This window comes from Dermochelys coriacea, chromosome 2 (genome assembly GCF_009764565.3).
Source record: "Dermochelys coriacea isolate rDerCor1 chromosome 2, rDerCor1.pri.v4, whole genome shotgun sequence".
Classification (NCBI taxonomy): Eukaryota; Metazoa; Chordata; order Testudines; family Dermochelyidae; genus Dermochelys; species Dermochelys coriacea.
This window is the reverse complement of record NC_050069.1, coordinates 77,482,481-77,506,534: the sequence shown is the minus strand read 5'-3', so window position 1 is coordinate 77,506,534 and position 24,054 is coordinate 77,482,481. Positions and strand designations below refer to the sequence as shown.

The window sequence follows — 24,054 nt, the reverse complement described above, 5'->3', positions numbered from 1 at the left end:
CTTACTTATATAGTTCAGAAGCCCCATACCACCAAAACCAGAGGTCAGCTTTTTCCACATCCACCCTGATCATATGATGAAAGACTCCCAAATAGCCTACCCTTACAATAAAGGCCTAAAATATACCTATACTTGATACAGGCCAGCAGGATACCTGCAGATGCTATCATAATGCAACAATCTAAGTTATTCAGGGAAAACTGGCATTTATTCCATATGGCCACTAGTGAGGGTCTTCCACCTATAACTGGAGGAGAAGTGAGGGTAAAGGGACAGAAAGATAAAGCTAGTGATGGAAAATGTTCTGAGTATTTTGAGACTTTCCAATGATTAGGTTTTTGAAAAACTAAAATTTCTTAATTTTCAATTGTTTGTTTTTAAACCTTAACTTAGAATTTCCTGACTTCAGATGTTTGGAGTTTTTGCTTTTTAAAAATATTTTATTTACAACAACTTTGTTTTAAATTAATAAATATTTAGATAGAACCGTAGCACTTTCTCAATGAATCTTTTTAATGAGGAAATTTCTCTATTATTAAAAAAAATAAAAATAAAAATTTTCTATTTCTTCCTAACACTAGTAAGTTTAGAAAAAGTCATTTCAGAAAAGAATGATGAAAAATCTTACCCAATATACAGATATGTAAGCAAACTCCTCTAATGTTTATTTCTTTAACTATTTCAATTTATACTAACTCTTTAAAAAGCACCTAACCCAAGGACTCCTGGGCCTCTGTCATGAATTAAAAATACAACTGCATAACAAACATAACCAAACCAGAGGCTTCTCTTCATCCCAAACTAGAAAATAACTAAGAAATGATGAAAGCAGACCCCAACTTAAGAAATGATGAAAGCAGACCCCAAGCAATATTCCTCACCAACCAATTATCCTACCCCAGAAGTGGGGGCAATGTTCCCTGAAGATCAACAGATCCAAGCTATTCTGGACAAACACAGGATGGGGAATAAGTTTTAAAGTTTAGATTTCCTCAAGTAGAATGTCTTGCTAGTAGCTACGATTTTATACAGATGGGGTTCCAGTTTGAGCACCAATGCTGACTTCTTCTGCAGCAATAATGCATGGTGAGAAGCTATCCCTAAAGTAGACAGGTTCCAAGCCATTTAGGATTCTATCATTCATAATCAACATCTCAAACCTCACCCAGAAACTGCAGATAGGCAATGCAGAAGCACTGGTGTCATATGCTTCCAGAATGATTTTCTGCTTAATAAGCAGGCTGCCATATTCTGAATAAGCTTCAGTTTCCTGCTGATTTAAGGTGTAGCCTCATTAGTGCATTGTAGCAGTCATGAAGGGACAAAGACATGGATTATGGTGACACAGACCACATCCACAAAAAGAATGGTCACCCTCTCCTGACTGAGATGGAAAAAAAGCCTTCCTGGTCACTGCTGCTATAAAATCATTAAACAGCAGCTGGGATGCAACGACGTCCCCAGATTGTGAAAAGGTGGGAACAAGTCTTCCAAGCAAGAGGTAGATGTAACGCGCGCTCTCTCTCTCTCTCTCGTTCCTTCCTACAACCAAACCAGTATCACCTCATTATTATCGGCATTGATCTCAGCCAGCTAGACCTCATCCATGCCCCAATCTCACCCAGACATTGAGTAAAGCATGCAATAGCACTGGCTGGATCAGACAAGATAGCGAAGGAGAGATGGGTATCATCAACAAAATGAACATACTGCAGCCCATGCCTCCTCACTAACCCTCCTACTGGCCCCATGTACACAAGAATGGAAACAGGGAGGGAGACAAGATGGAGCCCTGTGGAACACCACATATGAGCTCCCTTAAAGTTGATGAGTAATTGCTTGAAGTCACCATCAGGGAATGCTCAGCAAGGAAAGAATGAAGAAGCCACATAAGAGAAGCCTTATGATACCACTCTTGTCAAGAGAAGAACAGCTACCAATGCCACCACCACTGTTGTAATTGTGCCAATTGCAGGTCTGTATCCAGATTGTCAAGGAGATCTGAGGCATCTAGGTTCTCTGAGATTGATTCTCTACTGCTTTGTACCTTGTGGAATCATTTACAATTGTACAAAGTAGATGCAAAGATATTGTAAAACTCCATCAAATTGGAATGGTAGCACAAAGATACAAGCAGAATGGGAGAATTAAGATCTGTATGTGGAAGCCTACAGACAATATATATGTAAACAAAGAATTAGGTACTCACAAAAGGCAAAACTAGATCTGTGCTCCAGCTTTCATTAGGGAACAATGCATCACACAATTCGGAGAACTTCACGTTAAGCTATTTTGAGTTATGAGTGGACAAAAGAAGTTAGAATAATTTTTTTAAAGTGTAAATCCACTCTTTTTTGATAACAGCTTGTTAGATTGGCAACAATAACTTCTCTTCTTTCAGAGATCAAGTCTGAATTTTTTAGAAGGGGTCAAAATGTGGTTTAGAATTGGCACCATCTTACAGTCTAGATTGTGGAGTCTATTATGATTCTATAATTCTCATAATGCCCCTCTGAGGTAAATTGTATTACTGTCGCTTTACAGATAGGTAAATTGAGGCCCATAGACATTAAATGATTTGCCAAGTTCACACAGGTATTGAGTTGATCAGCTAGAAATAGAAAACAGGAGTCCATGCTCCCAATACATGCTCTATCCTTTAGACAACATTTCCTCTTATCAAATACCTTAAATCTCAAGAGAGCCCAAACAATTTTGTTCTTAGGAACATTGCAATAAAATTACAGCAATATGATTTGTTTTATATTTCTATCTTCTTTCTCATCAAAGGGAACAGAAAACAGAAAAGAGAAGGAGAATTTAAGACTTTCTGTGAAAGGGCATTTGGTGATATGGGTAGCCCATAACAATGATGCTTGCAAAATTATTAGTTTATGTCAGGAATGAACAGGGGTGATGAAATGATTTTGTATCACAGCAGAATTTTCAAGGGACCATAATGAGGCCAACCCAGTGTGCGCAGAATCTGTCAAAGATCCTCACCCCTAAAAATTGTAGTATATCCACAATTAGTTATGATGAGATAAAGACCCTAACACTAGTAGAGATCCAGCTTCATAAAAGAGTGCTTTACTATCCCAAGTCAATGCAGTACTTGTTGAAGAATCCACACTACAATCCACTCTCCCATTCCTTCACTTACAGTTCTTCTTTGAGCTCCTCATCACAGGGCAAATAAGAAGAAATGTTTTCCAAAGAATTCTTTCTCAAAACAACAGCCTGCATTTTGGGAGCAAAGATGGCAAATATCCCACAACAGAGAGCAACTCAGCCATGGCTGAAATATGGTACAGCAAAAATATGATACAGCAGAAAATACAATTCTTTAACACGTTCCATTTCATTTGTCCGATGAAATTGGGAGATGCCACCAGGGAGATCAGAACTGTGGTCACAACTTCCTGAGTAAAGAGACCTTACTAAAGTGTGTATTACAGTTCCATTTAATTTTAATCAGCACATGTTCAAATATACTTTAATCAACATTTTGCTACTCTATGGAACATATGAGTCAAGGAAAACAAAGCACTTTGTTTAAAAACCTCCACATTGAGTAGGCTCGATCTTAAGGCCAAATTCTCAGCTGGTATATATCTGTGCTAGTCTAATGGAGTGATACCCTTCTATTTATTAAACTGAGGATCTGATCCTCTATAAAACATTAAGAGTCCAACGCAGAAGCACTTCTGGGAGCAATATGAAAAATATGGAAATGCACTCTCTTTAGTTAAATGTACATAGTGTTGCAGCAAATAAGTTGCAGTAAACAAGTCCCTTTACTTATTGCTTTCCTCTGTTGCAGGGAAGGACAAAATAGAGCCTAGAAGAAGAAATGAAGTGGGGAACATTTCCAGTTTTTACATACCTCTTAATTTTGTTATTCCAATAGAAAAAAGAATGATGGAGCTCTGTGGGAATAAGACTAAGATGACATTTAAACTACTACAGATGTGCAGCTTCAGCGCTTGTGTAGACATGACAGCGACAGCACGGGTGCTCCCATCACTGTAGTTAATCCACCTCCCTGAGAGGCAGTAGCTAGATTGACAGAAGACTTCTTCCATCAACCTAGCGCTGTCTACACCAGGGGTTAGATTGGCTTAACTACGTCTCTCAGGGGTGTGGATTTTCAACATCCCTGAGCAACGTAGCTGGGTCAACCTCACTTTTTAGTGTAGAACTGTTTCAAAGACCAACATTTCAAAGAACTCAAAGACTAATATTTTCAAACTTGGCACCTTAAAGTGGCCTTTTCAGGCGTGCAGTATACAGATAGCTTCTACTCCTTCTTTCTTTTGGCCTGTCCCATCTTGGAATGCTCCTGTAGGCTGCACAGAACTGGCTAAACCAGTTCTGCACTTGGCATAGAGGCACTATCTGCCACAATGCTATTTACTGAGGGGACTTTATGCTTCCCTATGTCCCTATATGTACCAGCTAAGGTGCTTCAGCCAACTATGAATACAGGGGAAAATTTTCCAAAGTGCATGAGGCTATGTTTACGAACAAAGATATGATTGTATCATAGGTAGTCATACCCTTGTTGACATTAATCTAGCTAGTACAGGTAACAATAACAGTGTAGATGGAGTGGCATGGGCCTTAGCACAGGCTAGCAACCAGAGTATGTACCCAAGCTCCCTACAGGGATTGTACTCTTGTTGCTAGCCCATGCCGAAGCTTGCGTCATCATAACACGGTTGTCCATAACAGGGTCATAGCAGTACAGCCAGGGGACATATTCTCAATCATGAACTCCCCTTACAAAGGAAATATACCTTCATTAATGAAATGTAAACGAAGATATCGCCTTGCAACAGCAATTTGCCTGTGAAATTTTGTATGTCTACACTGTTATGTTACATTTACACTACAACCTAGTGGTGCAATTCCCCTGCTCGTATACACATGCTAAAACCGGTGGGTATGTAGTTGGCATGACTCAGCTATGCTTCTGCAGCCTGTGCTATTGTGGCTATATAGCTATTTTATACTCACACTATTTCAATGACAGATAACTTGAATATGTGTAAACAAGCAGGGGAATCCTATCCCTTGCTCATAGTGTACACATAGCCCTATTTTTCCCATATTAGCTTGATTAAAGCTACGCATGCTACAATCATACCTTCACTTGTAATGCAGACATACCCCAAGTGTCTGATTGGGACTTAGGCTCCTAAGTCATTTAGGCACTTTTGAAAATTTTACCCATAGTCATTTTCACTGCTTCTCCTGCATTGTCAGTTAGTTTCCCCTTTTGTCTGTGTGGCTCTTTCATGCTGCAACAGGGGAGACAAAACAAACAAATTTATTATAAAATGACAGACATTGTCAGGGAGACACAGGGGCAGGAGAGGTGCATGAAACTTCTTTAAACTCATTTTTTAAATTGTTTAGATTAGACAGCATCCTTTTAACATTATTGGGAGTGGCATGTATGTATTGAAAAAAGAACACTGGATGCCTATACACTAGTCATTAAAGAAAAGCTTTTAAAACATGAAAACAAGAGACCTTTAAATAGAATTAATAAAGAATTAAAATTCACAGGCTACATTTAATATTAAAAACGGATTTTAAGTCTCTAGTCCTAATATTTAATGGATGGTTTTTCATTAAACCAGGGGTTTGTTTCTCTGTGCAGCTCTGAATAAAACTCTTACTTCACATCTTAGAAAATGATTAGGAACATATTGCTGTTACATTTGGGTCAAAGAATAGTCTGTTTCACTGAATTCATGGTAATGACAAATTGTCCATGCTTTTGAGTAATGGAAGGTCCTGGTTTTTTTATTATCCAAAGCGTTCATTACTCATATATTTAATGTACTGTTATAATTTTGAAATAATTTGCATAAGATGTTTTTAAAACTGCTGGCTCAAGCATCCCGTTAAATTGTGTTTCAGGGTTTTTAAACTTAGTTTAACAATGACTAGCTAACAGAAATACCCTCTGTCCAGAGACAGGACATTGAAATGTTGTTTTGCTATAAAAAGGTGACCTTTCAAATGGTTTCCTCCAATCGCATACAGTCGATCATTCATTACAGCCAAAGTGTGGATAGCTCGCTTGGTGTTCATGTCTTGTTTTCGGGCCCAGACGTCCATTACAGGGTCATAGCAGTACAGCCAGGGGACATATTCTCCATTATGAACACCCCCTACAAAGGAAACATACCTTCATTAATTAAATGTAAATAAAGATGTTGCCTTGCAACAGGAATTTGCCTGTGAAGTTTTGTATGTAGCGGTAATTGGAAAAAGACTTGCCTGAAATATATATCTTGCCATTGTGCACTGCTCCTGCATGCGCTGCTAAAGGTTGTGGTAAAGAAGATACATAACGCCATTCATTTGTCTCTAAATTATAGCATTCCACGCTGGACAAGTAGCCAGTTTCATTTCTTCCACCAATCACATACAAGTTCTTTTCAAGCCGACATGCATAGAAACTGGCTCTCCTAGAGTAAATAAATAAATAAATAAATAAAAATAATAAACCAATTAGTTACTAAGACAATTCTTTCGTTCTACTCCTTGAACTAAATTAGCTGCTACTTCAAGTTCTACTGCAAAAAGGAGTGTCTGTAGGTTTCAAACGTTTAGGGCCGTTTAAAGATTGGATCTGGTTTGCTATGAAATATGTGCTCTGCATCAAATTAATACTTTGTTTTTCGTGTCAAAACAATTAACACACATACATTTGGCGAGGAATACCTTTTTCTCCAAAGCTGTTTGTTGCTTTTAACACCACGGAAGGATAAAAAGGTGCTTATTAATGTTTGGGGCATTTGGTTCTTTGTAAGGATATAACAACTTAGTAAGACAAAGTGAAAAATGAGGTAGATAATGTAACAATAATAAATTATCTTGACATTCACTTTCTTTATGGTCCTTCAAGGGTCATTGTTCCCAATTTACTAAGAGAACCACATCATCAAAATTTTTCTTCAATTATCATTTTTTTCTTCTTTCTGCAGTACTGCAAATAGAACTACTTTCCTTAAGCTAGGCACGGTATTACATTTCTGCCCTTTAACTCACAAAGGTCCAACTAACTAACTCTGAACAAAGTTTTAGCTATCTGTGTGGTTTCACATACAACTCAGGTACACAGGAAGCTAATTATTGTTTCTGGTCAGGGCTGTGTGCTGACAGAACTTCTCCTACAGTTTGCTTTCCTGGGTCCTTCGAAATTAATGTTAAGTGTTTACCACAGGAATAAAAATAGAGTATTGGGGGTGTTTTGAGACTTTCCTAGTTTGGGCCAATCCTTACTTATGGAAGACTCCCCTGATGTTAATGGGAGATTTCCCAGAGTAAGAATGGCACCATCAGGCCCTTTAGTTGTAAAAAGCATCAGTATGAGGAAGAAAACAGCAGTGTTGAATAGCTGTACATTAGGACTAGCACATAGTTTAGACTGACAAGACTTAGGGGCCCAATCCTCCAATCCTTATTTTTGCAACATTCCCAAGGGAATGCCCCAGACTGACACTGGCGTTTTAGACACTACAAGTACTACAGTTCTAATTACTCAGTATAATTGACATACTATATCCAATTCATAACTTGCGAGTGTAGCACCTATAGAAAGCAACTGGACAAGTTTTTCAAATTTGCGTAGCTAATATAAGACACCTAAATTGATATCTAAGCAACCAAGTTTGAAAAGGGGAGCCTTTGTCTATTACGCAGCCAGTCTTCTGAATCACAAAATAAAGTTCCCTAAGGCATCACACAGATTGTCAAGTTTTACTTAGGCCTCGATCCTGCAAGTCTTTGCAAGGAGCAAAGCAGTGAGCACAAGATGAGCTGAGGCTATGTGGGGGTGGTAGTAAGGCTAAACAGTAGGCATAATACTCCATACTGAACTGAAATGTCAAATCATGTGTGTTGCCACTCCCTTGCAGAGTCGGTCAAGGGAGTAGAATGACCAAGTCTGATGCAGTCTAGCTGCTTCCAACCATGACCTTATACTTACTATGAGGCAGGAGAGATTTGGTGCCCAGGAAGCAGTGCTCTTGCTTATGAGGAATTGGGTTATTCTAAACTTTCTGTGCTGCCTTTTATTTTTATCTTGTGGGTAAATGGGCAACCTCAAACATACATACAGGATCGAACCCTTACGTGCAAGACCTAAATACTACAGGAATGGCAATGCTATCAGAGGGAACAAGGCTCACAGCTAATACCAAAAGAGAACATGGCAGAAGATGGCTGAGGAATAGCTCTGGACGTAGCTCCTGGCCTCAGCAAGAGCTGTTAAAATAAATTATGACCATTTCATCCATCAGTCAGTGGTTAGCTAGAAGTTGCTGCCATGTATTCTCTGCATTATCAGGTAGCACATCACACACATTTTGTACCCTATCAATTTATTCTCAGAGAGGTTAACTAAACATTTATAAACTTGACTCTTCCGTCTTTTCTTAGTACTGGCTATTTACAGGACATTTTAATAAAATCTACATCCCCTATTATTTTCCTACATAGCTACATTCAGCTAAGACACTTTTTTGTGAGTATGGTTGGACTGTATGGTGGGGGGGTGGGTTATTGAGGGTTTGTTGCCAGTTTTGGAGTTTATGGAAATGTATTATGCCATGTTGCCTTTTGATATATATTTAATATTTTGTTAATAATCACAGCCATTTTAGTATGTGGCAACTTATAAATTATATGTTTTTGTTGCCAAAAATATTTTACATCCTCCTTCTATATGATAGCTTTGGAGGCCTGCACAATATTTACTAGATGTAGGAGGCATGTGATTGTCCAATAAAATGTAAAATATATTTTAATGAACAACTTTCTTTGTGCAAAAGTGCGTATTTGAATTAGTTATTTACATAGTGTCAGCAATATACAAGGTGCTTAGCCATTACAATTTGACATCAATAATATAAACATCTACATAATTGGCAGTCTCTTTAACTTTTGTTCAGTCTCAATATACAGCACTAGTTACAAGTGGCAGATCTTACTATTTTAACAAAAAATAGATAAATCTTAATATTGTCCTGTATGTGTACTCCTAGTTTCATCCACAGAGTGTCACTGTTAGGAGCAAAAATGAAAACGCATGCTTCAGTCTTCTGATTAAATGTGTGTGTGTGTATATATATATATATATATATATATATATATATACACATATGCAGAAACTCCAACAGCAAGGATTTCAAGTTTCCCTTATCTTTTTTCTTCATGAAATACTTTATAAGAGCATTGTGTAAAAGCAGTGCATAGTTAAAAGTCTTTTAATTGCTGTAAAATGTGCTCCAGACTACAATATAGTATGAAAAGTCTCAGCCTTAGGAATTTCCCCCCAGCAAAACTGGGAAGAGACTGTCCACTCTAGTAAGAAAAATTATACTGGACTGTTTTTGTGGATCAGGGTATTGGTCCTGCATTTTGCCTCCAGCAGTAGCCAATACTTGAAGCTTCAATAGACAGTGAAAAAGATCCCATAATGAACTTAACTACATTTTACAATGCTGTACATGGGAAAGGAGGACAAAATTCCTTCCTGATCCTCACAGGCAATGAATTTATGCCCTGAAACATTAAATTTGATAACCAATCTTAGGTTGAATAGCTACTAATGTTATTAGTGGTCATAAGAAAGTCTGGATCTTTTAAAAGAATACTATCAGATTATTTTTGGAGGAAAAGTTTTTTTTCTTACATTTAGTTTACTTACTAATAAATCCAAAAATTAAAATTAGTTTTAAATTACTTTATTTGTCTCCAAAATATTGTTTACTTTCTCATTTCACTTGGCTCTGGACAGTAAAACAAGGCTGGCAGTTTCCAGACAGCTTCACTTTCTGTTTCTCAAGCACTGGTACAATGCTGTATTTTTTAGGTTACAAACAATGCAGAGGAAACTTTAAATAAAAACTTTTAACTGAAAAGAATACCAAATTCCAAATATCATGGAAATGTTTTGAATGATACTAAGTTTTGTAACCTGTAATTCTGGACTGAAACTACCCGATGGTTTCTCTTCAGATCTAGAAACATCATTTGAGTCTGACATTTAGCAGCAGTGAATTCCATAGGTTGGGCAATATGATGCTATAATGATATTTCCTTTTAATGGACTTATTAGTTTAAATGCAATGCTCTTCAAAAAATATCCCATTGTGCTTGGATCAGAATATTGGTCCATCTACCGTTACTGGATGGAGTAAGAAGGCAGGACTGATCAATTTTTACTTAATGTAATATCTAACAAGTTATTTAATATTCTAATAAAGTGTTATACACCAGTAAATATTAAGTATTAACTCAAGCAAACAGCACAAAATAATTGGCTTTAAAGAAAAAGCAAAACATGCTGCTGTGGCACTGAGTCCATAACGGGAATTAAATGTTTGAATATTTTTTTATAACTCAAAAATAAAATCAGTCTAATATGGATTTCAGCATCTGAGATAAAAGTTCATCCGTCACAGATTTTACACAGATTTTTAATTTAAGAATTTACTGTATGTGCACAAGACCCACATTTACCTGACAGGCATTTTAAAGGAACCATTATAGTTAATCTGGTTGATTAGTCTCAGACTAAAATCCCTTCATAGGTCTTGACTTTATGGACCATAATGAGTAAAAAGGATCCACTAAACAGACTGTATTGTCAATGGTGCCTGCATTGTGCCAACGGACATAGGGCTTAATCCTGCACTCCTTATTTGGGAAAAAAAGCTTATTGACTTTGAAGAAGAGCACTGTGTAAGCTCAAAAGCTCTCTCACCAGCAGAAGTTGGTCCAATAAAAAGTATTACCTCACCCACCTAGTCTGTCTGTTGATTTTACCAGGCATTTTGCATGAGTAAGGAATGGAGCTGGGATTGCTTTGCAGTTCTGTAATTAGATATACTGTCTCCTAAAAACTGTCATGTTACACCTTGATGCAAAATGCTGTAACACCTCTGAGGAAGTCATTACAGGCTAGGAAGTAACATTAGACATTTTAAGAAATTCCTAATAAAATTTTTCAGCAAATTCCCCATCCTTAGATGCTCTATCCAGAGATAACTAACCACTGCCTGAATTATGTATTCTGAGTGGAAGGGGTGAAGGTTAATTGTCTCACTCTAAAGCCCCCCAGCAAAAGGGACTATTATGATTAGAACATTACAACAACATTTTGTAATATTTTAAGTTACTAACCATTTTGAACAGTGATTTATCACCAGACAGAGTAATGGGGAAATGCTGAGCAGTCACAAGTCTTCAGAGGATTTCTAGTTCTTGGTAGAAACCCACCAGAAACTAAAGCTGACTTTCACCAGGGGCTTTGATCCAATGCCCATTGAAGCAAATGGCAGTTTTCCAAATGACTTCCATGGATGCTGTATCAGGCCCTAAAAGCATCTATAGTATGTTAGGTTTCAGAGTAGCAGCCGTGTTAGTCTGTATGCGCAAAAAGAATAGGAGTACTTGTGGCACCTTAGAGACTAACAAATTTATTTGAGCATAAGCTTTCGTGAGCTACAGCCCACTTCGTCAGATGCATAGAATGGAACATATAGTAAGAACAAATATATACATACACAGAACATGAAAAGGTGGAATATATATAAGATCTAGTGAGGATTTAGATCAGACTTACTTCAAATTCCCTAAGAATAGTAGCCAATTTCTAAGTTCACTGACTGATCTACATACACCCAAGCACTTCTTATATGGCTATTATGGCGTTAGCCCCAGTGTATGAGGTGTTTCTGTCAAAAAAAGTATCCTTGCTGATCCCCTAAAGTGTTTATAGACCCCATCACATAATTGTTAGTTTGTTTGTATCAAATCTCATACAATTTCCAGAAACCAAACCCTTATTAAAGTAGAGTTAAAGTTGAAAATATAGTATGTGTAAAAATAGCTTAAGAGGAAAGCCCTTAATAGAACATGGCTGTTCTAATAATCTTAAAGGCAGAAAAAAGAATCCCAGATATTTGTAAGCATGGCAATGCAGTGTTAAGGTACTCCAGAAAAGTCCAGATTTTGTCCTTACATCCTGACAAACTACAGTGTATTTGGCTATGACAAGTATGGTACCCACGAGTGGGGTGAAATTTTTTGACCAAAACTTTTTCGTCAGAAAATGCAGATTCAGGTTGATTTCACTTGATTGTTTTGATTGAAAAAAAACAAACAAAATTTCAAAAAATACTGAAATGTTTCATTTCAACCTTTTCAAAACAAAATTTTTTGGTTTTTCAATTAGAGATGACTTTTCATTTTGAAATTTCCTTTTATTTTATTTTTTAAAAAATTAAAAACATACAAATTGCTGGACATGAGTGCAAAATGTTTTGTTTGATCTGAAATGATTCTGACCACCTGAATTTTCATTTTGCTGAAAAGTTTTAAAAGAATTTTATTTCAGGTGGACCCAAAAAAACGACATTAAAAACAGTTTTTATTTGAATTGCCAGCAACCAAACAATCCATCATTCACACAGCTCTAAGTGTCACTATTAGCAAATTGGTTAGAAGCCCTTACAGCTGGAACTCTCTTAAAACCTGTATTGTTTGACATTTCACCTGTGGCCAGCTTAATGTCCATAGTGATGGTATACACTGCCTAGCAGAGTTTAAGGTGTCCATAGAGGCAGGGAGCCTGACTGTAGCAGATAGTTAAGAGTAAACAGAGGTGTAACATTTCCAGCACCTGGAATTAGGGAATTCTCTTAGGAAGGTGGGATGGTAGCTGGTCAGGTCTTTGTACAAACTGTAAGAGGAGAGATTTTGGTGAACTGGAGGATACTCTTTTGAATTTTTTAAATAAAACGTAAGTATAAATTTAGATTTCCTGGCTTTCAGATATTTATTTTCAAACCTACAACATTCCACTGAGGTTTTTCCCCCTAAGGATAGGATGCAGGGGTATGGTGCAGAGGTAGGTTTAAGAAACCTTTACATTCCTCTGATCCTGGTGCTGTTCTGGTGCCAGGCCACTCTCCAGTACAAAAGAAGAGTAGCACAAATGCTGCTATAATTTGTGCAGTCTGCCAGCAACTCCTGCTGGCAGAACAATATCACAGAGTGGAGCTCCTCTGGCCAGCTAAGTCCAGTTTAGAATATCTTTGCACTGCTGCAGTGACAAAAAAATATATCCTCACAGAGGAGGATTGGGGTCTCAATGTTTCTGTTGTCTATAACTGACACTACTGTAACTGTCCTGTGCCTACTGCACACTCTCTGTGACGTTCGGCTCATGCAACATGCCTCGGAGGTGACAACCAAACATTAAGAAAATGAAAAAGACAAACTCTGCAGCACATTTTGGAAACTTCAGAAAAGGACGCAATCCTGCAGTCCTTACTTAGGCAACTCTCCCCCATGAAGTTAATGGGAATTTTGCAGGAGTTAGCACTACAGGATTTGGCCCCTCGATTTTTGAATTTGGAATGCTTCAAAAAAAAAATTGGAAGCATAAAGAGAAACAACAGTACACTGAGATTTTGTCTTCAACATCTTTACTAATTCTACAGCATTCCCTTTTTCCAGAACTAAGCCAATCCTCAGCTCCTCTTAGGACAACAAAAGAAATAGTGAAAAATGTGTAGCAGGTTTTTACCTCTCTTGCATGGGTGGAAGTTGTATCCAGCTGTTAAACCTGGGATCGTATCGGCTGACAAAGTTTGTACTGTGTTTCCCTGTAAAGATAGATTATTTTGACACTCAACTGTTTATTTCATGTACTCAACATTACCATTTACTATAGCAAATATATTTCACATGTTGGCAATTTTTATAAAGAGTCCCCTTTTTATAACAATGTATGAACTCAGCATATGTTGTTATTCAATAAATGGGGCACTACAGTATTTGAATTAGCAAATATCAATGGTATAAATAAAAACATAAAGAAGATTATTTCTTTCTGTCATAAGAACTTGGAAATTTGTATTTAAAAACAGAAGTCCTGGTATTTTCAAATCCACCATGAATAAATTTCTCATGACACACCAGAAAATTATTGCTCAAGATGGGGCTTCTTCATGGCATTTTTATGACTAGAGTACTTTGTGGCAGTTTGAAAAATCACAGGAATAACATGTCCTCCCCACTTCATTTTTATTTGGAGCAGGGTGAGAAAGATTGTTTAAATAACCAGGAGCTACACAGACCATTAACACATGTTGTGCGACTGCTTCACTATTTTATTTTTATTCTACTATTCACCTTCGGTGTAAGTTAGCAGGAGTTATACGTGTGCACTGGGGGGAGAATATACTCTTAGAGTCTTATTCCAAGTGTGTTAGCTAAAATGGGAAACATGAGCAACATAAGATAGTTAACTAGCTTATTCCTGCTGTCAAACCCCAGAACCGTATGCATGCCTTCATGATATTAAGACTGCACCTTATTTTACATACAGATTGACATCAAAGCAAGAAGACTGAAGCAAAAGAGTGTATTGCAATTTCTGTGTAACACCTGAGACTTCAGCACATGAGGGTCTCTGAAAAAGAAACCTTTGTTTATGTATGTGTGACTAAAAAATTGAATTAGAGGCTCCAAAAGACAGCAGGATAACCCAACCGTATACGTCACAGTTAAATAAATGATCAGAGCGTATTCTGCAAGGTGAATATTTGACATTGTCAGAGCATCTAAAGGATTGGTCCCCCTTGCCTCTTGTTTTGTACATAAACCTCAGGATGCATTTGTAAACATCAAACTCATAGATAAGAACAATGATCCAGCCACAGTTTTTATCTGTAATTTAAGAACGCGTTCTACAAGGATTTAGAGAAAGGAACATGTTGTCTTCTACTTCTGGAGTAAATTTATCCTCTGTACTCTGTGTGAGCCTGTTGCTTGCAGAATGGGATGTGGTAAGTGACTGCTGAAAAGTGCAATATTTTCTGCCAGATACAGCATATCCCTAAATAAGGATTGAGGCCCCATTTTGCTGGGTACTACACAAATATATCTGAAAAGAAGGAGTGAGATGCTGCCCTGTTGAAGGCAATGGGAGTTCGGACATTGACTTCAGTGAGGCCAGGATTTCACCCATGGTTCCTGCCTCAAAGAGATTACAATCTGTAAAAACAATGAAGAGATGAAGATTGGGGGCAACAGATACAACATATAAGAAAAGCAATTGGGTTGGTAGAAGGCAGGCACACGTCATGTTAATTCCAGGTCTTTTTAAAAATCTGTTTATATATATTTATATTATAAAAAATAGATTTACAGAACAGTTCATGGGCAAGTATTGAATACAAGCTTGAATTCTGGGATGGTTCTAATGCTGCTATTGATACTACACACCAAAGATCTCACAGTTTATTGTGCCCTCAGAACTCCTTGGCGGTATAACAGCTTTTTAACTGTTGTTATTCTACATGCCTCTGATTTTGTGGTCCTACACTTCATAACACATTATGCATTGGTGCTAGCAAAGGAGTTTCCAAACTGCCCAGCACAACAGGCTTTAATGTGGATCCTCCAATTTATTCTTGGAATTCAGTTTGAAAGAAAATTGCATGCACCAGTTTGCTTGCACATCAGCCTGGAAGTGCACGTTAGAAAGTACTTCTCACTATGTAGAAACTTTGAATGTCATTTAAAAATAAAGGGGCTGCTGTTCCTGTCCAGTGAAGTGAGCACGGGGGGGTCAGATTAGGCAAATCTGTGCAAGGTGAATGGGAGCTGTAACTTGTTCCCTCTCCCCCATATCCTGCAAGAAAACCTTCTGCCTCAATTCTGCAGAGTCAGGGCTCTGCGAGGCAGTGCTAGGAGCGTTGCCAGGGAGTAGCTGCATTCTGCAATGTAGTCCCTTACAGATCCCACAGATATCCAGTGCTGCTCTTGGCAGCATTCACCCCCACAGAGTCCCTTTCGTGGCTGGTACTGCATAGCCATGAAAGGAGGCAGCAAACGACACAATGGCTCTCAGGCTGCCAGGGTGGATAAAGAGTCCAAAATATGTCCTGGAGGGTCCAGATGCTCTCTCTAGAGGTTCTAAGTTGTATGCCTCCTTACCCCTAGTTTCTCCTATCCCAATGAGAACCTCCATCCAATGAACATAGAAGCAGCAATAAAGGCCCAATTTTGATTCACATCAACGAAGAAACGAACAATGAATTATTATTTATACTACACACCATTTACACTGCTCTGACAGGTCAGTTACATTCACACCCATTTTAGCCCCCACCCCCCTTTAAACTGCCAGAGTTGTATAAAAGGGCCTTAATGTAAATGATATTGGGCCTAGTGTGTGTTGTGATGACATGCTTAATTTAGTCTAAATAGAGTATAGAAGAAGTCCAGGAATAAGTGGACAATGAATAGTGGATGATATTCATGTCCAATTTTTTGTAATGTATCAGATCCATCTTTATTGTGGTATATGTGTACAATGATCATCAATATCAGTAGTGCTCCTGTCCCAGATCCATTCTGTTCACACATTGTGTTTATCTGGTATTTACAGAGTTTGAAAAACTTGATCCTGTGAGCCAATTTCTTACATGGAAGTTGTTTTACCCCTAGCGGGAGTATCTTCAGCTCACAGAATGAACTTCAGACTCTAATAGTTGATTTAGATGCCTTTGCACTTAAGATATTAAGAAGGATGGACTGGTGTACCGTCTGGTCAGAAAAGCTGGGTTCAATTCCTGCCACTGCCACAGACTTCCTGTAGGACCTTGCTCAAAGCACTTAATCCCAGTTTCCCCATCTGTAAAATGTGAATACTTATACTTCTTTCTCAAACTTTTAGTCTGTCTTGACTACTTAACTGTAAAAACTTTGGTGTTGGGTCTGTTTCTTACTATGTGTATGTACACCGCCTATCACAATGGAGCACCAAACAACAGCTGGGGAGCCTGGGAACTACCCAATACTAATAATAATCATAATGAAACAACATGTACAAGCTGCTGCTTAGAATACAGGAGATTCAACAACAGAGATGAAGGGCTTTTCTCTCAAGACATTTAGTGATGTTTTTAACTGCGCCAGAAATATGCTTATAGAGTGGACTGGATTGTTTGTCTCAGATTTTAGGAAGTGAACAGATGTAACAATTTTCTAATTTGGTTTAGTGCAGATGCTGAAATGGGGCATTCACAATAAAATATATGCAGTATATGTAATTTCAGCTGGATTTTCTGGTATTTTAAAGTAAAAATGTGTACCTGCAAGCTGTTTTATGGTTTCTCAGTCATAATTATCTCTGTTACACAGACTGCTACAACTACAACTCATTCTTCATGTGCAAGCTTTCTAACAATGTCTTGACAATTTTGTGAATTTTGCAAAGCACAGTGTTCTCCTTTTGCTTTGCTCAGAAGCCTGTTAAATTGTTTAATTTCTCTTTGCAGTAAATTTATGAAGTAATCAAATCAAAAGAAGGTAGCAGCAGATAATCTATATGGAAAGCTCTTGTATGAGACTAGAAAAAGGACCAGTTTAAGAGTCTTGAGACTCTAGATAATTAACACATTAACAACTTTAGCTGCAAGTGTCTGGTTAGACATTGGAAAGAGAGCATTCATTTACTGCAACAGCATTACTGTATTATGACTGGAAGGAAACTGGAAACGAGGGTTAAAATTTTTAACAGCTGCTGCCTGGTGCCTTTACTTGAAAGAGTCTGTTCTGATGCCTGTGGCATTTCCCAAGGGATGGGACCTGAGGAATGGTGGAGAAACTAAAGCTCCAGATATTTATTATGTCACTGCTGGGACATAAGTGATCTTAACCAGTTCAATAACTCGATCAGAATCATTCACTGCCTACTGCATCACTTGATGTGATAGATTAGAATCTGTGCATGCGCTCTTTTAATGTTATGTACATACCATTCGGGTTCCACTGGTCTTCTCCTCCCAAAACAAACAAGAAGTTTTCTACTTCCACAACACAGTGATGGGCACTATTATATGGCATAACTGCAAATAAAACAAAGTATTCTTTATCAATCTCTATCTTAGCACTCTGGTTATTTAAAAATATATACTTTAGCAAAGGTACAAAACATGACTCTACAAAATCTGGAACTGGATATGTAGGTAGTGCATAGCTCTAAATATGTATGTGCAGTGAATTAGCAGCAGCCAAAATCAAATCGATTAGCAATAATTTCACATAAGCGTATCCTGCAAATTACTGAAGAATAACCATGTTACATGAATTATGGTTACTAAGACCACCCACACCTGTCTGATTGACATCTATGGGCAGTCTAAAAATAAGAGACACACGAAAATGGATAAAGATGTCTGATATTTCTCCGAAAATAAGACAGAAAATGCTAGGACACATTAAAAAAGCCTCATCCCAGCTTTGTTCTGTTAGCAATGCTCAGCAAGAGTCAGTGTGTTCAGTAGCTTTCTATTACACAGCAATGAACATGCTGCATTTCCATACAGTTTTAAGTTTTTAAATTAAGGTCCTGCTGATTTAATGCTTTCTCCAAATGTATATGCTTAATTTCCTGTACAATGTCATTAGCAGCACAACCACACATTTTCTATTCATCTAATCAGGAAGCCCTTCATTAACAAAGATCAAAACTGTGGTATTAGGTTTGCAATATCCTTTTTTTAGAAGCGTTTCTAGGATTGGCTAAAACCATCACATTGGCTAAAACCATCAGACTCTATTTTTCTTTTCCTTTACATTTTCCACAGCAAAAGCTAAGGTACAAAAACAGACTGCTTATATACCATAATATGTACTGATCTGTGCTATACAGCACTATAGTAATATCATAAGGTAAATGTAAACTAACATGGTATTAGTTATCATACCACATGCAGTAGTTTTGGCCCAGTGACACCAGTAGGAAAAATGATGTCCTTGTTCAGCTCATCATATGGGCACCTTAAATCTAGGTGAGGACAAATGGGGAGGTGATGTGCATGTACAGGCAGGGAACTTATTGCTTGACACGGATCAACAGAGCACTTAGGAAACCACTGCAGTGGGAAATCAATATGACTCAGGGCCAGCTCTTACTTTGTGGTCTTTTGCCAATGCAAAAAAAAAAAAAAAAGCAGCCTATCTCACACTTGGATTATTTTGGGTGATATATCTCTCATTTCATTTGTTTTATTATCTTTTATTTTTCTCAGAATGCAGTTGTGCAGTATAGCATATGCAAATAATAATAATAAGAAATATGCATAGTTTTGTTATTTAGGACACATTTTCTTAAAGATCAAGTGGGCTCATTTAAGCTTCTTACTGAAGTTTTTGCAAGGCAATGATGAATAAGCAAGGTGCATTTTTAGTTTTTAGTAAAGGTCAAATATTATTTTCATAGTCTGTGCTCTTACAAGCCATATAAGTGAAGCAATTCTTAAATTACGCAGCCTAGTTTAGTGGAAATGCATTAATGAAGGTTATTTGCTACTGGTAAATTTTATACAACCATGAAGTAACTGGGACTAGACACTCTATAGGGCTTTTTACTATATACAGGTTGCTAGCATGCTGAACAAATTTAAACACCAGAGGTTTTGATATCTTATTAGTCAATGCACAGTGTTTCTCCCAAATGCAAAATATTTTTCCCATTCTTTAAATCTCAGTCACTTTCCCCATTTTGTAAACCTTATCTTATAAACTGGACCTTAGCCATTTTTAATGTAGCTTGGGTTGCAAGATGAGATGGTATTCCATAGGACAATAGTGTTTCTTTCTCTACGTGCCAATAGGGACTCTCCAGCCCCAGCAATCAGAGCCACCAACTAATACTACACGGCTACTCTGTTATTTTGTAAAATTAGGATCAAGCCAATGACTTGTACCCATATCCAAGCTCTCTTTTGTTCTCCTTTAGTCAATTCCTGAAAGATCTTGCATTTACCAAAAAACAAAATGCACACGATACATCACACACAAATATTTGTTCCCCATTGTGTTTGCATTACTTTGTTTACTCCCTCACGTTGGTACAGAGAGGGTCAATAGAGGAAGAAATTATATTTTAAGTTTTTCAGCCACTGCCATACACATAAATGATCATGTATCCAAGAGTCGCATGCTTATGAAGACAACTAAACCTTGAAAACTAAGGGCTTAATCCTGCTCCCACTGAACTAAATGCCAAAATTCTCTCTGACCTAATTGGTGCACGACTGGACTTTAATGGCCCAAACCTTTACTTGTTGCTCAGGTAGAATGCCTAATAAAGTTAATGGGAAGTATACCTAAGTAAGGGTTGCAGAATTGGGCCTTAAGAGAAGAGGTGACTATGACATGAGTCTACACTAGCTTTGCTTAGTTTCCTGTAACATTATAGGCAACATTTTGTGCTCAGCGCTATATGAATCTCCACTTTGATATTGTGCTCTGCAAGCTCTGAAGGAGGCAGAATATCAGTTAGTATCTGAGAGGACCTTCTTGCCCTGAAATTGCAATATCCCCAAAGCTACATTTTTAACACCTAAGCATTTTCAGTGTCCTTCATAATTCTGAATGAGTTATGAATGAAAATTATGAGAATGCACAGATTTTATAGCTCTAAAAATGCCCTTTAAAAGAGAAAAAACCCTCTAGTTCTAAAATGTAACTTTTTAAAAACAGGTGTCTTGGTTTTGCACATAGCCTAACTTTTCATACTGTATAATCAAAACGTATGGGTGGGACAAACCAAAAAATAAATTCAGGCTCCAATAGCATTGGTGGAATCTATTGATGTCATTCACGTTACAAGGGTGTAACTGGGGCAGAATTTGGCCCACCACATGGTCTGGCCGTACAGACCAACACTCTCATTAATTTTCTATCTGTCCCTTTGCCTGCTGATTTATTTTAACAACATGAATCTCAGACTCTCATTTTTAGATTTCAACTCAGGTGAACACCTGCCTGCCCCATGAAAAAGGTATTTGAAGAGAAGTTTGTATGCCATGCTCAAACACAGCCCAGTGTGAGTTTTTAGCGTGTCAGTCAGTGAGTTAGAGGGAAAGGGTAAAGAGAAGCTAATCAGGATGAAATGAGATTAAAGGCTGTCTAATTTTACAGCAACTGTGATCCATCAGCCACTGTGAAAGTGACAGTGGAAATGAATGATGGAGACAGACAGGTGGGGCTGTACATTTCACTGATTTATCCTCAAATGCACTGGGCCTTATTTTATTGAGTGAACATGACCGCATTTATCATGACTGTCATCTAAACCCACTTCCCTCCATTTAAAAAGGTCACTTTACTAGGAAGGAGTAGGATAGAGGCACTTTCAAAACAGATTTAAAATCTAATAACACATGTTTATAAAGCCCTGTGCAAGAATTTTCAACTTTATTAAATGAACTAGTAGAGTTAAAAGAAAGGGGAAAAGACCACTAAGTAAAAAAAGAAGAAGGGCCCTGGTTATTTGAGGAATACCAAGGTGATAAATGCCTTAGAAATACCCTATACAGACAGACAGATACAGATTAGATAAAATAAGCAGACATCACCTCTTCCAATCCTCCCTCTCTTCAAAGCTCTTGGACCCTAAGATCTATCAACTCAGGCTCCATTGGACCAAAAGTGGAACCCAGGAGGCTCAGCTGGCCTGAAGGGTGAATGGCAACTTCTCAGGTAGTTAAAAGTTGACCCAAACTTTCTAGAGCTTTTTAGGTCAAAACCAATACCTTGAATTATAACAGAAAATGACCCGGAAATCAGTGGAGATACTTGCGGAATGAGCTGCCTGTGAAACACCCACTAAACAAATGATCTGCTGCATTCTGCTTGAGCTGATGCTCCAGGATGCTCTTCCTCTATACTCCCATGTAGAAGACATTCCAGGAATATACACATGTAGTAATGTGTCCCCTGCAGAACTCATTAGAGAAGGCCATATTTGAGATGACAAAAGGCATAGATAACTGTAGTGACGCCTACATCCAAAAACAAAGGCTACAACCTTATAGCCAAGGACTAATAGAAAAAAAAGCACTTCTTGGCCAATACTGCTACATGTCTATCCAGAAGCAGTGGGGATCCTATTGCACACCCAGTCTCCGAACCTGTGTCACAGCGGGCATACTCCCCTGGTACACAGCAGGCCAGGCTTTGCACTGCTCCCACAATTCAGTTTTGTCAGATTAAGTCTCAGCCAACTCTCTCTGTCATCCTAGGAAGAATCTCTGATGGGCCCCAGAAACTCCTCAGCCATACAAAAACTCCTCTTGCTCCTCCCACTCCAGATTCCCCTGGCTGGCGTGTCCTCATTTCAGCACCAACCAATGAGCATGTGGAACGAACAGGTGTGGCACGCCCCACGTCATGGGGGACTACAATGGGGATCTTTCTTCCTTCTTCCACCAAAGAAGGAGAGCTGTGACAGAGACGCACATGCACATGCCTCCCTCGCTTTTACCCCTCCTCAGCTACCAAGAGCTCAGACAACACAGCCTGAATCTGAGCAATCTTATCTACCAAAAATCATCTCAAAAACTATACCCGACTCTGGTCTTTGATATAAACAAATTAGATAAGTAGATCTTTCACTGCCTAGAATAGTTTATCTGACTGGGATTTTGCAGGGTCTGTGTGGGAGGTAAAGAAACCTTTCTTCACCTACAGCCCAGCCACAGCATAGCATTTCAAAACTCTATATGCCCCAGTCATGCTTGTCATCTGTTGTAGGTTCTCAGTATACCATCATGACCTGTGAAGATGAAGTAGGGCAAGAGAGTGTTTTAATGGTCACTAAGTCAATGAGAGAGGACAAAAGGAGAGGATAATGCCTTTTCGGGATGTCAATATTGTGGTCTCTGGGCTGGATAATTTTCATTTCCTGAGTAACCTGAATCCAGATAGTTCCATCAGCCTTGGAGAAGCAGACCAATAAAGTAGGTCCTTTAGTCCAACAGGTCAGGTACCTGCAAACTCAAAAACGCAGGGGGCTGTGGTTATCTCATCACAAAGATATAATATTCATCCCCCTGACCTACAAACCTACCCCCAAAACAAGATCCAGAGTTCAGCTGGTTGAATTATTTGTTGCGAATAAATGTCCAGATATGGTTAACCTTTTCTTGTGTTCACAAATCATTTATATAAAGATGGTTTTTACTAATGTATTTGCTATTTGTTTTTATTCAACAAAGAGTTTATACAAATAAATGCCAACCTAGGAGTTTTTGGTGAACTGTTCACTTTGAAGGTTAACTATTTATTATTTGTGGTGCATGACTGATCATGTAAAGCACCTGGTGTGAAATTCTAGCCCCAATGAAGTCTGAAGTCAATGAGAATTTTACCATTGACTTCAATGGAGCAAGGATTTCACCCACTTGTATTTTCTGATCATCAGAAGATGAATGAAACTTCAACCAGGAGAATAATGAATGGCAAACAGTGAATAACAAAGACCTTTGTTCTCATGTAGGTGTGGTTGAACTGATCAGCTATTTCAAATTTGAGCAAATATTTGTGAACTCTGTTTTTCCAGTATTAGAGCAGCTCCAATATAGAGTGTGGATGAGCTGAGCCAGAAACCACTTAGGACAGTCCAATACTAATTGCACCGGGTCCTAAATTGATCAAGACAAGTCCTATTCCCATAGATGTTGAAGTCATCTACTACGGTAAGTCTCAGAGACTCTAGCAACACAGCAGAGACTAACTCTATCAGCTCAGCTAATGACTCAGCAGTGTCTCTGCTACTTGGTGGCCTCTACATTATCACCAGCTCTGTCTTACCTCTATTATAACACTCACACACAAGATGGACACACGCTATTAAATCTACATTGGGGTAGAGGTCTTCATTCAATTGAGGTTGGAAGTAACCAACATAACTTCACCTCTCAACACGTCCCCTCAATTCAATCTAAACAGAGTATCAAGTAGGAGGCATCTGGGCAAATAAAAGTCATAGGAGTCACCCAATGCATATTATATTATATAATAATATATGATATATTATGTTTTCTATTTGGTAACATACTCTATTTTAATGAAAATATAAACAATAGTCAGCATTTAAAAGTAAGTTACTAACAGTTAATTATTTTGTTTCTCTTTTTGGAATAATACTAGCAAGATTTG

At 38.0% G+C, this 24,054-nt stretch overlaps 1 protein-coding gene across 1 annotated transcript in view; it reads right to left on the bottom strand.

The window, feature by feature from the left end:
• Positions 1–24,054, bottom strand: part of KLHL14 (kelch like family member 14) — a 76,984-nt gene that overhangs the window by 4,811 nt on the left and 48,119 nt on the right. Inside the window, exons 4-7 of the mRNA XM_038391179.2 lie at positions 17,862–17,951; positions 13,619–13,697; positions 6,295–6,485; positions 6,027–6,185 (exon numbers count right to left, since the gene is read on the bottom strand). Of these exons, the coding sequence (XP_038247107.1) occupies positions 6,027–6,185; positions 6,295–6,485; positions 13,619–13,697; positions 17,862–17,951 (519 nt within the window). The remainder of the gene's footprint in view (positions 1–6,026; positions 6,186–6,294; positions 6,486–13,618; positions 13,698–17,861; positions 17,952–24,054) is intronic.